Source organism: Prionailurus bengalensis, chromosome C2, assembly GCF_016509475.1.
Source record: "Prionailurus bengalensis isolate Pbe53 chromosome C2, Fcat_Pben_1.1_paternal_pri, whole genome shotgun sequence".
Classification (NCBI taxonomy): domain Eukaryota; kingdom Metazoa; phylum Chordata; class Mammalia; order Carnivora; family Felidae; genus Prionailurus; species Prionailurus bengalensis.
In genome coordinates this window covers 131,136,561-131,152,989 of record NC_057350.1, presented here as the reverse complement: position 1 = coordinate 131,152,989, position 16,429 = coordinate 131,136,561, and the positions used below count along the sequence as shown (strand labels likewise).

The 16,429-nt window shown below is 42.5% G+C and overlaps 1 protein-coding gene and 1 long non-coding RNA gene across 3 annotated transcripts in view; one reads left to right on the top strand and one right to left on the bottom strand.

The window, feature by feature from the left end:
* The first annotated feature begins 1,091 nt into the window (after positions 1-1,091).
* On the top strand, positions 1,092-12,924 carry LOC122491990. 2 transcript variants are annotated; one of them, XR_006299505.1, is made up of 3 exons: positions 1,092-1,541; positions 10,669-10,752; positions 12,357-12,924. It is a non-coding gene; the product is annotated as an uncharacterized LOC122491990 (long non-coding RNA). The 2 variants fall into 2 exon arrangements; XR_006299504.1 differs by lacking the exon at positions 1,092-1,541 and having other exon boundaries at positions 3,873-10,752.
* A 2,638-nt stretch (positions 12,925-15,562) lies between these two features.
* Positions 15,563-16,429, bottom strand: part of ACAD11 (acyl-CoA dehydrogenase family member 11) — an 88,112-nt gene continuing 87,245 nt past the window's right edge. Inside the window, 1 exon segment of the mRNA XM_043595393.1 lies at positions 15,563-15,806. Within this exon segment, the coding sequence (XP_043451328.1) occupies positions 15,692-15,806 (115 nt within the window). The 3' untranslated portion in view covers positions 15,563-15,691.

Sequence of the window (16,429 nt, the reverse complement as noted above, 5' to 3'; positions counted from 1 at the left end):
TTTTTTAATGTTTATTTTTGAGAGGTGGGGGAGGGGCAGAACAAGAGGGAGACACAGAATCAGAAGCAGGCTACAGGCTCTGAGCTGTCAGCACAGAGCCGAACGCGGAGCACGAACCCACAGACCTCAAGATCATGACCTGAGCTGAAGTCAGATGCTTAACTGACTGAGCTGCCCAGATGCCCCGAGTTTGACTATTCTAAGTATCTCAAGTGGCATCATATAGTGTTTAAATTTTTGTGAATGGCTTATTTCATTTAGCATAGTATCTTTAAGATTTGTTCATGTAGCATATGTCAGAATTTCCTTCCTTTTTAAGAAGCTGAATATGGGGCGCCTGGGTGGCTCAGTCGGTTGGGCGGCCGACTTCGGCTCAGGTCATGATCTCGCGGTCCGTGAGTTCGAGCCCCGCGTCGGGCTCTGTGCTGACAGCTCAGAGCCTGGAGCCTGTTTCGGATTCTGTGTCTCCCTCTCTCTGACCCTCCCCCATTCATGCTCTGTCTCTCTCTATCTCAAAAATAAAAGTTAAAAAAAAAAAAAATTAAAAAAAAAAAAAGCTGAATAATAATCCATTGTATGCACATGCCACATTTTCTTCATCTCTCTATCAATGGACGTTTAGGTTTCCATATTTTAGCTATTGCAAATAATGCCACCATGAACAACTTGATTTTAAAATGGGCAAAGGTCTTAAATAGATATTTCTCCAAGCAAGGCATAGAAATGGCCAATACATACACAAAAATGTGCTGAGTCACTAATCAGGGAAATACACAGGGAATGAGCCCTTTTAGTAAACCTGAGGATTATCACCAGGTGGCTGGGGGATCCCTTTCAGTCCAGAAATTCTGTGATTCCCTTTTCTGATCTTAAATTCCATTATGTGATGGAATGTCCCTAAATACCTAGGCTTTACTTACTTACTTACTTAACTTACTTACTTACTTACTTACTTATTTATTTATAGAAAGCACACATGCCCGTGTGGGGGTGGTGGAGTGGCAGAAGGAGAGACAATCCCACGCAGTCTCCATGCTCAGCGTGGAGCCCAACCCAGGGCTCAATCCCATGACCCAGGTATCATGATGTGAGCAGAAATCAAGAGCCGGAGGCTCAACAAACTGAGCCACCCAGGCACACTGGAAAAAAAATACAGGTAAACTTAGTCTATTTCTGGCAACCTATTGACTTAGGAATTTAATGGCCTACTTGAGTTTTCAGGAACACATGGCCTCCTATATGGTATAAACACTTCGGGGCACCTGGCTGGTTCAGTGTCTAGAACATGTGACTCTTGTCTCAGGGTCATGAGTTCGAGCCCCACGTTGGGTGCAGAAATTACTAAAAAAGTATATAGCACTTACCTTTGACCAGAGGAAGTGTGAGCACAGAATGCAAAGACTCCTTTGAGCTTGTTTACTTATCTATAAAATAATGTTGATAATTCTTAACCCATCCTTCACAGGGCTGTCGTGAGGACTGAAAATATGTCTGTGAAAGGACTCTGGGAACCATGAGGCATATCGATGGTGGTAATAATCGTAAGTACCCAAGTCAGCAATTATAAATAACAATTTTTCTCATTCTATTTAGGATCAGGAATGGGGTAAAACAAATTCCAACGACTTTAAGGTCTACATAAAATCATTTGTAATTTTTTATTAGTTTTTGGAAGTAGTTCTGTTGCTAGGTAAGCCCTAACTAAAAAGCAGCTACCGTGGCTCCCAAATCAGAGATGCTGTGCTACAGTCTTCAGTCGGCAAGATCATCGGTTTCCCACAGTAAAAATACATTTGTCCCTGAGCCGTGGCTCCTTTGCCAGCAGATGAGGTCCAAGAGGCCAGACCTAGAGAATGACGTAAAAATTTGCTTCCAAGTTGAGAAGAATGCCGGACAACAGAGTGGAATGAAGAGTTGTTTGTGAACTGAAATACTGACCATTTACACAGTCAAGCCAATCTCATTGTCATATTGATGAGAGAGCATAAGGCAAGCTGAGGGCAAACTACAGGCTAGCACACCCCAGTCCCCCCAAAAGGGGGGAATATGTGTGACATTCCTCAGGTACTCTTGGCTGCCCAAGAACAAAGGAAAGGGAAAAACAGATGGTTAGCTGATAGAGATCAGAGTCCTGCAGGACAGGAGTCTCCATCAGTTCACAAATATCTTAGTAAATTACAAGAAAAAGGCAATCTTATCAACAGCCTAATCTCCAGAAACTTACAGACTCAGCTTCCTGGAGCCCTAATATCACCCTCTCCTCCACAATGATGTAGGGAACAAAGGCAAGAAGGAAATGGCGGATAAAATTAAATTTCCTTATAACCTGCAGCCCATTGACAAATACTTGAGTCAAATACAGAGTCTGACATTTCTCCAGGAACTCCCTACTGGTCCTAATGTTAATGCCACACTAGAAGAAAAACAACCTTAGCTTGACAATAGCAAGGCCTCAGGTATCTTAAGAGTTCTCTTTAGCATATCAAAGTCCTTCTAGAAGCCTGCCTTTTGTCTTTTACCCGCCCTCCCCCCCCCCCAACTCCATTGGATATAACCAGGTACTCTTTACTACCCCGGTGCAGCTCTTTCTGCCCACGGGTCCTGTCCCTGTGCTTTAATAAAATCACCATTTTTGCACCAAAGACGCCTCAAGAATTCTTTCTTGGCCATCAGCTCTAAACCTCCCCCTCCCCCCTCACCAATCCAGAACCACATCAGGGCCATCTAGGCTGCAGTCCTGGCCCTCACTGTGTGATCTCTCATCCTTAACACTTCCCTTACAGTGCTGTTCTGTAGCTAAGAGATAATGGATGTAAACACCTGATATAGTGCCAGCCTCTTAGATGGGGTGGTGGTGTTGGGAGAAAACACCAGCTTGGCAGACCCAATCTGCCCTAGTTAGATTTCTGACCCTGGGCATCAGTTTCCTCTCTAAATTGCCTGGGTTGGTCCGTCAGGAGATATTTCACTCTTAGGAATCTAATGAAAGGTAATATAAGCCCTCTTTACAAAAATGTACAAAAGGACATATTTTTTAAATATTAGAGAACTCAGTCCCACTCTAACCCCGGATAAAAAGCCCAGAGCTGGATAGCTTCTAAGAATTGTGTATGATATTGTTTCTTACAAGTAACTGGGCTTATCATGACACAGACTGTCTTTGTCCTCTACTATGGAATCTATCCTAGTCATCAGCGCTTTCCTATTACTAGTTTTTTACTACGTGTGTTTAATATGTTACTCAGCATTTAAAGCAAAAAAAAACTTCACATCTGAAGTTGACCGTCCACTAAGGTCCAGATTGAAGGAATAAAAGGCGAGGCCAATTTACTGTGGGATCCAGGGCCCCATAAATACAGTAAGTAGGAGTGGCCAGTTTAAAAAGTTTGTTTCTCGGGGTGCCTGGGTGGCTCAGTTAGTTAAGGGTCCAACTTCAGGTCATGATCTCACGGTTCATGTGTTTGAACCCCAAGTCGGGCTCCGTACTGACAGCTCACAGCCCAGAGCTTGCTTCTGATTCTGTGTCTCCCTCTCTTTCTGCCCCTCCCCAAATCACACTCTGTCTCTCTCTCAAAAATAAATGAACACTAAAAATTTTTTTAAAAAACACCGTATTTTAAAAAATAAAAAGTTGGGGCGCCTGGGTGGCACAGTCGGTTGAGCGTCCGACTTCAGCCAGGTCATGATCTCGCGGTCCGTGAGTTCGAGCCCCGCGTCAGGCTCTGGGCTGATGGCTCGGAGCCTGGAGCCTGTTTCCGATTCTGTGTCTCCCTCTCTCTCTGCCCCTCCCCCGTTCATGCTCTGTCTCTCTCTGTCCCAAAAATAAATAAAAAACGTTGAAAAAAAAATTAAAAAAATAAATAAATAAAAAATAAAAAGTTTGTCTTACCAAAGATGTGTACATTTTCATCATTTTTACAAAGCCCCAATTTAGGGAAATAATTTAGTAAGAGAAGAGAAAGTACCAGAATTGTTAATGGAAGTCTCAGTTCCTTATACAAATAAGAATCAATGTTTAAGCTTACATTTTTTTTTAACATTGAAAAGGTATATGGTTTGTCTAACAAGATTATGTGGTTACTGTGTGTGAAGAGTTTTCAGTTATTCTCCAGTCCGCAAGGAACGTTCGCCTCACTCCCTGGCCCTTGCCAAGTGGTGATGTCTGTGAGCAGGAAAAGAAGAACCCCATGCCCTCACTTTCTTTATTTCAGGGAAAATTTTATGAAAATGTGACTTGAGTCAGTGAAGGAATGAGTCATTTGTCTTTAAAAAGAAAAGTCATAAGCAAGTAATTCTGCAAATACTTAGTTATGCATAAATTTGGTGAATTAGAACTTAAGCTCAAACCCCACTCTCACCCTTAAATATTTTGCAGGACTGAGAACAGCCCTCCATGTACATTTATCCGATTTCCAAGACAGGAAATGGGAGCGTCTTTCCTGGCTTTAAATATGGGAGTTGTCCAGACAGACATCATTGTCAACCCTGAAATGATCAAGATGAGTTCAGAATATTTATGTACCTCCTGTGTTTAGAGCAGGAAACGTTATCAGGTGCTACAGAGCTGTAGACACCACACCCTTCACTCTTAAGGGGCTCAGCTTGGTCAGACCTTAGATTAAGTGCCAATAAGTACATCCCCCAAGGCAGGATTTTAAGCAGGAGTGAGGCCAAAACAGGAAAGAAAAAGGTAATTTGGAGAAAACAGTGGAGAAAGAAGAGAACATTGGAAAAGAAAGCTACCATATTTAATACCCTTAGAGATAAACTTTACATGCACAAAACAAAAGGAAGCCACTGTAAAAAACATTTTTTCCCAGAGAAAATCCTGTGTTACAAAAAAAAAAAAAAAAAACAAACAAAAAAAAAACAACAACAAAAAACCAAAAACCCAAACAGCAGAAATGAGAAACAACGGAAGCCGCTGAGAGATAATGTTGCAGAAATTTCCTTAAGAAGCAGAATAAGCAGAAACAGATGGAAATAAAGGACACAAAGTTAAAGTAGGGGATGGCCAGTCCAGGAGGCCCATTATCAAAAAAAAAAAAAAAAAAAAAAAAAGTTCCAGAAAGCAATAGTAGTTTTGAAAAGGAGATTTGTGTCCCACCAAAATTCCTATGATGAAATCCTAACCCCCAAAGTAATGGTATGAGGAGGTGGTGCCTTTGGAGAGGACAAGGTCTTGAAGGTGGTGACCTTATAAAGGGACCCCAGAGAACTCCCTGGAGCTCTTTCTGCCACGTGAGAACACAGTGAGAAAGCAGCATCTGGAAACCAGAAGCAGGGTCCTCCCTCACTGCGGAATCTGCTGGTCCCTTGATCTTAGACTTCCAGCTTCCAAAACTGAAAATTAAGCCACCCAGTTTATGGTGTTTTGTTATAGCAGCTTGAGCTGAGTAAGGTGGGTGGAGGACAAAATAAAAAACTCAAAAGCATCCCCAGAAAGGAAGAGTGTGCCACTGAGTATCCAGCCTAACAGATGAAAATAAACCCTTACAAATGCACATCATTGTGAAATTTTACGATAGGAAACAAGAAGTTCTTATAAACATCCAGGGTATTGCAGGAGAAGGAAAGAACATTTCTTAGAAAGGAGCAAGAATCCGAATAGCACTGGATTTCTCAATAACACTAAAAAAAGACAAAGGGGTGATGCCTTCAAAAATCTAAGGGAAAAGTGATTTCCTAGCCTAGGATTCTAAAGCCAGCCAAACTCCCAGTTAAGTGAGGGGACATCATTTAGACATTATCAAACACACCAGCTCTCAGATTTACTTCCCAGGAAAGTTTTGTAAGAAGGTCCTAAAAGATGTTCCCCCCCAGAGTGGGATAACCAAGAAAGGAAAGGAGGGATTCTCTGAAAGGTCGTGAAAAGAGATGCTGAATCAAGACAAGAGCTGGCAGCTGACTTAGAGTACAACCAGCCGAGCCCAACCCAGCCCTGAGCAGGTCAGAGACTCTGGGAACAAATTCTTCAAGAAGATGAAGTCTCTGTGCTTGAACATACTGAGAGGAAGGAGATTGGAGGAGGTGAACAGCAGAAAAATCTCTGTGGTGCGACATGGTGAGGTAAGGTTCTGACTGGTACTTCCATAATGATGATACCAATATGAGTGTATTAGAGAATGAGAGAACGGATGTGTGTGAGAGTGTATGTATGTTTGGTGGGAAGAGAAGATGAAAGACAATTGAATCTTCTAAATTCAGAAGTCAATAGATGATGGCTAAAGCAAAAAAACAAGAAAATGAAGGAGTAGCAATATAACAGACTATATACGAATAGTAGTGTTTTATCAAGGTCATGTTTCCCGAGTGTAATCATTATATGGATAAGTGCCATGATGTCTGCAACTAACTCAAACAGCGGAGAGAGAAGAAAGCAGGTGTGAATCTAGGTGCGGTATATGGATGTGCACCATGCTCCATAAATTTTCTCAAGATGTGAGATGTTTTCAAAAAACCTGGGACATCAGTACTAGTACAATTGCATTACTTAGAAGAAGATAGCTATGCTTATCAATTAAAAGTTTTTAAGGGGCGCCTGGGTGGCTCAGTCGGTTGAGTGTCCGACTGCGGCTCAGATCATGATCTTGTGGTTGACGAGTTGGAGCCCCGCATTGGGCTCTGTGCTGATGGCTTGGAGGCTGGAGCCTGCCTCAGGTTCTGTGTCTCCCTCTCTCTCTCTGCTCCCCTCCTACTCATGCTCTGTCTCTCTCTGTCTCAAAATAAATAAACATCAAAAAAATTAAAAAAAAAAAGTTTTTAAGTGGTTGTGCATAGGATTAGGAGATGAGCGTATTGGAGCATGGGAAGGAGAGAGCGCTGTGCTTCATGACTAGCTTTGAATGGGAATTTCTTTTTTTTTTTTTTTTTTTAACGTTCGTTTATTTTTCAGAGAGAGAGAGCACAAACAGGGGAGAGGCAGATAGAATCCGAAGCAGGCTCCTCACTGTCAGCACAGAGCCTGATGCAGGGCTCGAACTCACAAACTTCGAGATCATGACCTGAGCTGAAGTTGGGCGCCTAACCAGCTGAGCCACCCAGGTGCCCCTGATTTGACTCTTAAACTCTGATATACACACCTTTTATTAAAACCTGAATTTTAGGGGCACCTGGGTGGCTCAATTGGTTGAATGTCTGATTCATGATTTCGGCTTAGGTCATGATCCTAGGGTCATGGGATCAAGGCCTACGTCAGGTTCTGCACTGAGTGTGAAGCCTGCTTAAGATTCTCTCCCTCTCTTCCCTTCCTCGGTTCATGTGCTCAAACTCTCTCTCCCAAATAAAAAAAAAAACAAAAAACAAAAAAAAAGGCCGAATTAAAAAATATCAATGCATATTAAGGGAAATTTTAAAATCAGCAAAACCAAAACTTTATAAAAGCAGCTTTTGTACATACAAACAATGGTAGAAAAAAATTTTTTGTTTGACTGCCACAACAAAAAGAAACACTAAATATTTAGGCACAGCCTTAACAGGAGATGTGCTAGATGTACCTGATGTCTGTCTGACCCTCTACTGAACCGCATAAAGGAATTCTTGAACAGAAAGACACATCTTCTTCCTAGTAGGATGATTGATTAGTGTAGAAGTGTTACTTGTCCCTAAAGTAAACTTAATGCAGTCTCCAAGTCCCAACAAAATGATTTGATGGCCTATTTGTAAGAAAACTATAGAAATATGTGAAAGAAATGGCTAAGGACTTCCTCAACTAGATTTGAAAGCTACAGAATATTAAAACTGTGAACAAAAGGCCAACTGAAACAGTCCTAGGAGGAAACCCCATATCTGCCGCACGGCTATAGCCTGTGGACAGCGAGATCTAGGGACAGAGTCTCAGCCTGGCCACTGCTGCCCAGAGACTGCTGAGTGTGAGCCCCTGTCCATCTGTCGCACCCACTCTGGACACGGCTCATCCGGTCATGGATACAAATGACCTGCTGCAGAAGGCCATTCTGGCCGAGTAGGCCGAGCGATATGATGACCTGACAGCCGGCATGAAGTCTGTAGCCAAGGAGGAGAGGAATCTTCTCTCAGTTGATAGAGGGCAGAGGGGGCTCGATCTCACAACCACGGGATCATGACCTGAGCCAAAACCAAGAGTTGGATACTCAACCGACTGGGCCACCCAGGTGCCCCAACTTTTTACTTTTTTTAATGTGGCACTAGAAAATTTTTAATCATGTGGCTTGAATTCTGTTTCTCTTCCCTCTTCCTTTTTGAGGATAGGCTGCAGGTGGAAGTGTAACCTGAGTTTGGCCAACCAGAGTCTCCCCTGTGCCCAAGCAAGCACAGCCAGGACAGAGGAAGGTCAGAGGAAGGGAAGCCACAGCTGGGGTGCTCCTCCAGATGTCTCAGTCTCCCAGGTCCACACCCACCGAATAGGTTCCCTTTTTGCTCGCATTAGCCAGTCTCTTCCTGGTGTTTACAGTCAAACACCCTAACGGACTTGATCAGGAAACGGTCCCTGGTGTATCTTGTTACCACCAAAGTCACTCAATTGCTGGGGCAGTTGAGTCTTTATCAAGCTCTGCAGGGGATTCTGATGCTTAGCTAGAGTTGAGAAGCTTAGCTTTAGGTCTTTTAAAAAGCATCTGTATGGCCAGGGAGCAACCATGAGCCTATGTTATCACAGTTCTGATTTAGAGGTTAAAGGAACTGCCTGGGATCCCTGCCCTCCTGCAGCTTTAAGAATTCCATGCATTTAACAAGTATTCATTGAGGACCTGCTATGCATGCTCCAAGCATTGTCCTACACAATAAGGATAGAGCAGTGAGCAAAACAGACAAAAACCTCTCTCTGCTAAAGCATACTATTTAGTGGGGGAAGCAGGGACAATAAGCCAAATTAAAAAAAAAAAAAAAAAAAAAAGAAAGAAACATTATGTGGTGAAAGTTCTAAGAAGAAAACCCAACCAACCAGGGAAGGGGATAAGGAGTGTGTGTGTGTGTGTGTGTGTGTGTGTGTGTGTGTGTGTTGGAAGGGCTTAGAAATTTAGATGGGATGGGGTGCCAAGGTGGCTCAGTATGTTGCATCCAACTCTTGACTTCGGCTCAGGTCATGATCTCACAGTTCTTGAGTTTGAGCCCTGTATCAGACTCTGTGCTGGCAGCATGGAGCCTGCTTGGGATTCTGTCTCCCTCTCTCTCTCTCTCTCTGCCTTTCCCCTGCTTGCTCTCTCCCTCTGTCAAAATAAATAAAAATAAACTTAAAAAAAAAAAAAGAAATTTAGATGGGATGATCACAGAAGGAAAACGAAGAATGTCATGTTTTCAGGAAAAGAGCAAGCCTTGACAATGTGGGCTGGGGAAGCGCTTTCTAGGTAAATAGAGAAGCAAGTGCCTTGAGGTAGAAGCTTGGGCTTGAAGATGACCTCGAGTTCCTGAATTGGGCTACTCCCAGCCTGTGAGGCTGAGGCTGCTCAAGATTTCTGGGTGCTGGAAGCTGCCACTCAGGAGAAGGGGTGGGCAGGACTAGGTGGTCCCAAAGGATGAAAGGAGGGGAATGGTGGGGTCAGAGTTCTGTGCATGGAGTTGGAGAGACTGTGGCCTTAATGACTTTTTCTACCTTGTGTAACTTGGTGTGTCATTTCAGAATTTGCATTCACTCTTGTCAACTTAAGGAATCTAGAGAGAATTTGGAGAAGTAAGCAAGCTTCTATAGCAGATACCACCTGTGGCCAGAGGGCTGCCCTACTACATATACCCAGAGTCCTCCTTGCTGAAGAGGGAATCTCAGAGTCTCACTGGAGGCACTATGCAGGAGCTAGGGTGGCTTTGATCCCTAACCAGGAGCACCTTATTTCCAATGTACCATCTAACTCTGGGCAGCACGTGGAGATCTGCAGTTGAGGTCCACACCTGTCTGTCTGTCCAAGTGGACTGGGCATATGTACCAAGGGACAGATAGCCTGCTAATAGTTGGGTTTGGTTTTTTTCTTAATGCATGCAAATAATCAAAAATAAAACTAGAGTAGCCTAATTTCCCAGGAGTAGATGGAGAACTTTCCCTCCTACACCAGGAGGAAAGTTTTGAATGGGAGAAAACCCAGGAAGCCTCTTTTTCCACACTCTTTTCTCATGCGAGGACCCTATAATAAGAAACAGATATATCTAACTTAAAAAAATCTAGGATACTGGAGAAACAGCAGAAGGCCAATGAGCCTGGTGTGGGGTAAGGGAAAAAATGGTAGCAACTGAAGTCAGAGGTAAGGGCGTGGGGGCAAGAGGCATCTGCAGTCTCCATCTTCTCCCATTTAAAAAGTAAAACATGACTTTTCACCCAGGTGGTATCAGCCATCAGCGCAGTGGGTGAAAGGGTGCTTGCTGCTAAGGTACTGTCCCGAGAGAGATGCAGAACTCTGGGATAATCACCCTTTATTTGGATAATCACCCTTTGTTTATTCAGGTAGTTTTGGTGAAGATAAGGTAGAGAAAAGTCCTTATTTCATGGAGCTTATCACAACCAGACACTTAGATTAGAATGTGTGTGGATTTTCTTCATGACAATGAGAAATACTGAAAAAAAGAGAAATAAAAATATTGTGGCAGGATCACAGACCCTAAATGCTCTTTGCCCTGAATTAAGTGAGGATACTTCCCAGAATCCTGTTTATCTGGAAACTTGGAAATTCTAGTGATCACCGACAGTGGTTTTATTTTTCTTAGGACTCCTGACTTCCCTTTGAACTGAGAGTTGGTCACAGCACTCTGGCTGATTAGATTGGATTAGAAAGCAGGAAAACTTAAAAAGTAAGTGTGTGCATTCCTTTGGATTGTCAAATACTCATCAAACATTATTTCATCGCCTGATTTGCCCAAACAGCTGTGCACCGCCCACTGCTGGGGCACCGATGTCCTCTCCAGCTACCCATAACCCATTCTGGGGCTGTGTTCGTGGGCCGGAGCTTAAATTTCTGCTCTGATCTGTTTGCAGATCTATAAATAAATGTTTTGGCCTATCATCAGTTGCAAATCAGGGATCATCTGTGCTCATTCATTCATTCATTCATACTTTTGAGTACTTAATGGAGGCCAGGCATGGTTCTAGGGACTGAGGGGAACCCCAGTGTATAAAATAGGTGAAGTAAGTGACTATAGGAGGGGAAAACTGGGGTTACATGTGTGCGAGCATGTCATAAATAAGTAGACACGAAATATGTTAGGTGTTAGGTCCTGTGAGAAGAGAACGGCAGAGAGGTGGAGAATGACAAAGCAGGTGCTGCTAACTTGTTTGCTAGGGTGACTTTTGAATAGGCATCTGGAAATCTCAGGGTAGAACTTTTCAGGCAGAGAAAACAGTAAGAACCAAGCGTCAGAGGTCTGGCAGGGGTTGCATGTTGGAATAGCAGATAGGAGGCCATGATGGAGGGAGGGAGCCTAGGGGATGAGTTCAAATGGTGTCAGGGGACGAGCTCAGATGAGACCTTGTAGGTCATGGCAAGGACTCTAGATTTTATTCTAAGTGAGATGCAAAGCCATTGAAAAATTTTGAGAGGGACATGCTGGCTGCTGTGAGAACAAACTAGAAGCCCAATCAGGAGGCTACCACAGTAATTCAGGCAAAAGAAATGGTGGAAAAAGACATGCAACAAACACTGGCCCAGAGCGCTAATAGGAAGGAGCCTGCTGATTGGTCTGCACCCCCTGTATTCTGCTCCTTGCAGAGGGATCATCAAATGTCTGAGGAGAAGCCTGGTCAAGGATACCTGGCTTGATTGAAACAGGGCATTTGTTCATAGCAGACATTTTCTTTAAAATTCTTAATATTTATTTTTGAGGAAGAGAGATAGTTAGTATGAGTGGGGGAGGGGCAGAGAGGGAGGCACAGAATCCAAAGCAGGATCCAGGCTCTAAGCTGTCAGCACAGAGCCAGACATGGGGCTTGAACTCAAAAACTGTGAGATCATGATCTGAACCCAAGTTGGATGTTTGAGCCACCCAGGTGCCCCATAGCAGACATTTTCTTTTCTTTCTTTTTTTTTTTTCCAGACATTTTCTTAAATACATTTCACTTTATAATATCCTTTAAGACCTTTACTAATTTGAATACCTTCAGAAGCCTGGGTAAAAAAACGCCTGCCTTCTGAACTTCTCAGACGCTGTTGTAGCTTAATTCACAAAAGGACGAAAAACGTGGTTGTTTTGTTTTGGCTTTTTTGCAAGCCCTATCAACCTATTAAAGTATCTACATGCCACTGTGGACTTTGCTGTTTTCACCCACTTTAGTTCTCTTGGACAGAAAGTGAGTATGGAAAGAGCTGGGGTGATGCAGACTTTGGGGAAGCCTCCGTAAGTAATTGCAGTTTGATGAGGAAATCTACTTGTCCACAAACTTTCTGCTGTATGTTTTGAAGGTAAAATATCAACCACCAAAGAGATCCTTAACTGGCCACTCCCCTGGACAAGCACTGCTACACCTTCCGTGACCACTTTTGTATGGAGCCTCCTGGGAACTTCCCTGGCAGGCTGTCCCCGAGGTCCCTCCTCCCCGCGGCTGACCACATGCAGATATTGGAGAGGTCATGACGTCCGGCACTGCCTGGTGAGCGCTCCTCCTTCCCTGCCATGTGGTTATTATGGAGGGCAACTTCTCATTTCGAACACCGAACACCGTGGATGGCAAAGCTGGCTGACTGCCCCTGGGCATACGGCCACAAGGCAACTCCCAGGGACAGCCTGAGGACGTCCTAGAAATGGCTCTGAGTTTCCATGCTGAGTCACCGTGGCTGAGGCAAAGTATCCCTCGATCTTTTCATTCTTTGGAGACTGTAATTTTCCTTTTCAAAACAACCCTTACCATTCTTTATAATATTTTATCTAAATAAATGGTAGGGAAGAGACGTGAATATGGATCACATGGAGTGACTTGGCTTAGGGATGGTTGTGTTCATGACAGACATAAGTAAAAATAGATGAACTAAGTCAACCACCAATTGAGACCATTTTCTTCAAAGGCATAGGAAAAAATTATCACAAAATTGTAAGTATCAGACATAAACCTTTAATTTTTTTTTAAGTGTATTTATTTTGAGAGAGAGTGCACGTGTGCACATGGGGCGGACGGAGAATCCCAAGCAGGCTCTGTCCGCACTGTCAGCACAGAGCCCACCACAGGGCTCGATCTCACAAACCCTGAGATCATGACCTGAGCCAAAATCAAAAGTCAGATGCTTAACTGACCGAGCCACCCAGGCACCCCAATCCTGATTTCTTCTAAGTGACATTTAAAACTGGAAATAAGATTCGATAGCTTGGGTTATTTTATCTCCTTCACATGAGGATATCTTATAAAATATTGTGGTTCAGAATATCCAAGTGCTTCTACATGGCTTTAGTGATGGTCACAATGAATGCTCAGAAGGCAAGGATTGGAAGTTAATCCCCTGCACAGAAAGAAAAACTGAGGTGTAGAGAGGTTAAGGCTCAAAGGCAAATGTTTAGGAGGCCCATGTGACCCACAAGAATCAGAGCCAGGTCTTTGTTAAATGCCTGCTCCCCACTCCAAGAAGGCATTTAAATAATCTCTGGACATCAATAAATGTTTGTGATGTGTATGCTCATATAACAGAGTTTTAAAGTTTTTAGAAATAAAAATACTTTCATTTGAAAATTTAAAATTTTACCAATATTCCAGTGGCATCAAAAGGTAACAAGAAACACGTGAAATTGATTTTTAATAACATTTTACTTCAGTCACAGGCATACCTTAGAGATGCGGTGGGACTGGTTGCAGACCACAATAAAGTGAATGTGACAATAAAGCAAGTCAAAGGAATTTTCTGGTTTCCCAGGGCATGTACACTATACTGTACTCCATTAAGTACACAATGGCATTGTCTAAAAATCAGTGGACACACCTTTATTAAAAATATTTTAGGGGGGCACCTGAGTGGCTCAGTCGGTGGAGCACGTGACTCTTGATCTCAGGGATGTGAGTTCGAGCCTGACAATGGATGTAGGGATTACTGAAAAGCAAAATCTTTAAAAAAAATACTTAATTGCTAAAAAATGCTAACCATCATCTGAACTTTCACCAAGTCACAATATTTTTGCTGGAGGAGATTCTTGCCTCTATGTTGGTGGCTATTAACTGCTCTGGATGGGGATTGCTGAAGGTTGGGGTGGCTGGGAAATTCCTTAAAGTAAGCCAACACAGTGAAATTTGCTGCATTTTTCTCATGAACTATTTCTCTGTAGTCTGTGATGCTATTTGGTAGCATTTTGCCTGCGGAACTTCCTTCAGAATTGGAGTCAAATCTTTGAAATCCTGCTGCTGCTTTATCAACTAAGTTTATGTGATATTTTAAGTCTTTTTTTTTTTTTTTTTTATCATTTCAAAAATCTTCCCCAGGAGTAGATTCCATCTCAAGAAACCACTTTCTTTGCTCATCCATAAGAAGTGAGTCCTCATCCAAATTTTATCATGAGATTGCAGTTCAATATAATAATAATGAAAACATCTGTAATATTGTGAGAATTACCAAAATGTGGCAGAGACACAAAGCGAGCAAATGCTGTTGGAAAAATGGTGCCGACTGACTTGCTTGACCACAGGGCTGCCACAAACCTGCAATTTTAAGAAGTGTAAAAAGTGAAGCACGATAAAACAAGGTATGCCTTATATCTACATTTTATCATTTCAATATGTAATCACAACTTAAAAAGTATTAATGAGGGATTTTACCTTTTTTTTTTTTTCATAGTAAGTCTTTAAAATTTGGTATTTTACAGTGACTCTGTTTCCTACTTTGGATTCTAAATTTTCAACTAAAATACTTCCTCCGTGTTTAGATTTCATAAAATTTACATTTGAAAAAGTAAATTCACATACCCAAGTTATTATAGGCATACTTAAAAGTTTTCCAGTAACTAAGAATCAATAGTTAATTAAACTTTAAAAAACCTAAAGTTCCTCAGTGGCACTCGGCATAATTCAAGTGCTCAAGAGTTCCATGTGGCCAGTGGCCGCTATATTGGGCAACACTGATTTAAAAAGCTGCAAGAATGTTTGCTTAGGATTTGATATTAACAGAATGGCATTCAGAGCAGACGGTTTTTAATCTCTCAAAACTAACTTACTTTCTTGTAGCTTCACCTATCTACTGTTCTCATCAACAGAATTAAAAATTTTCTTAATTACATTTTCTTATAATATGCCATGTTTTCTAGTAAGGTTTAAACTGCATTCAGATTTTATGTATAAATGTTTTCTGTTGAATTATGAAGAGGCTTATCTGCATTAAATGACTCCTGCAGCTCTCTCCAGTGCAAACACTGTAATACTAAAAGTGTTAACCCAATCCCTAAACCCAGTGTTAAAAAGGACACCAATATGTTTTTTACAGAACAGTGACTCCTTGGATATTTATCTAAATGGAACAATTTCTGAGAATCCAAAGGTGAAAATATTTTTATGCCTATGCAGTTTACTTCATTATCTCTTTACAAGCTGAATGTTTTAAAAATAAATGCTGAATGCTTAGCTGATAGACTGAATGATGGCAGCTATACAATTTCTTATTTAAACCTGTGTGACCCTTAAAATGATAAGACCCACTGATCAAAACAGATGCTCAAATCTTTACTGAAAACGAGCAGTTAATCCTGTGCTCAAACTGGTGCAAAAACAGAATGAGGTGCAAATGCTGGAGCTCGAGAAGTCTGTCTGGAGGTGAGATGCCGCTGCCTCCTACACCTTGGACCTCATGTCTCTGGCCTGGTCCCGCAGCTCCAGTGCTGCGATCGCGGAGAGGTGGACTTCATCGGGCCCATCTGCTATGCGCAGAGCTCGTGTTAGGGCATACCTGGAAAAACAAAAAGTGCAGGGATGGCAGGAGTTATCAAAGAGAAACCTGCTACTTTAATGTCAGTCACTCTGATTCTAAGCCAGGACTATTCATTTTTGAAATCTTGCCAAGACGGTGATGAGAAAAAGCACAAAGAAAATCAAGGAAAGTAAGCCCAAGGGCTTGGAAATGCCATTTAAAGTTCTCGCCCTGGGAAGAGGAATCTTAAGTGGCCCAGTGCAGTGGGCTTAATCTCAGTCTTGGTTTGCTTTAGGGTTCTAGAAGTTGCTAGACCTAAGAGATACCTCAGGTAAGCCACAGGCAGTGAAGTTAAATATGTACCACTTCTATATGTAGTACTATATATTTAGTTCTTTCTTATGGTTAAAGATTTCTGGGAAAAACTGGTGGGGCACCAGATTCTCCAGTGTGCGAGAGAAGGTGGCAGGGGGCTGCGAGGTGACAGGCAATGGAGAGTGTTCCTCGGCTCCCAGCCACCAGAATCTGGACCTGAGATGGTCGCTGGCCTGAGGCATCCCTGCAGACATGGCAAACAGACCTAAGGACATACTTACGCCCAGCTCTGGGCTCCCTTAGCCATCTGTGATCCTGTGTGATCCTACTGGTTTCAGGGTGAACCC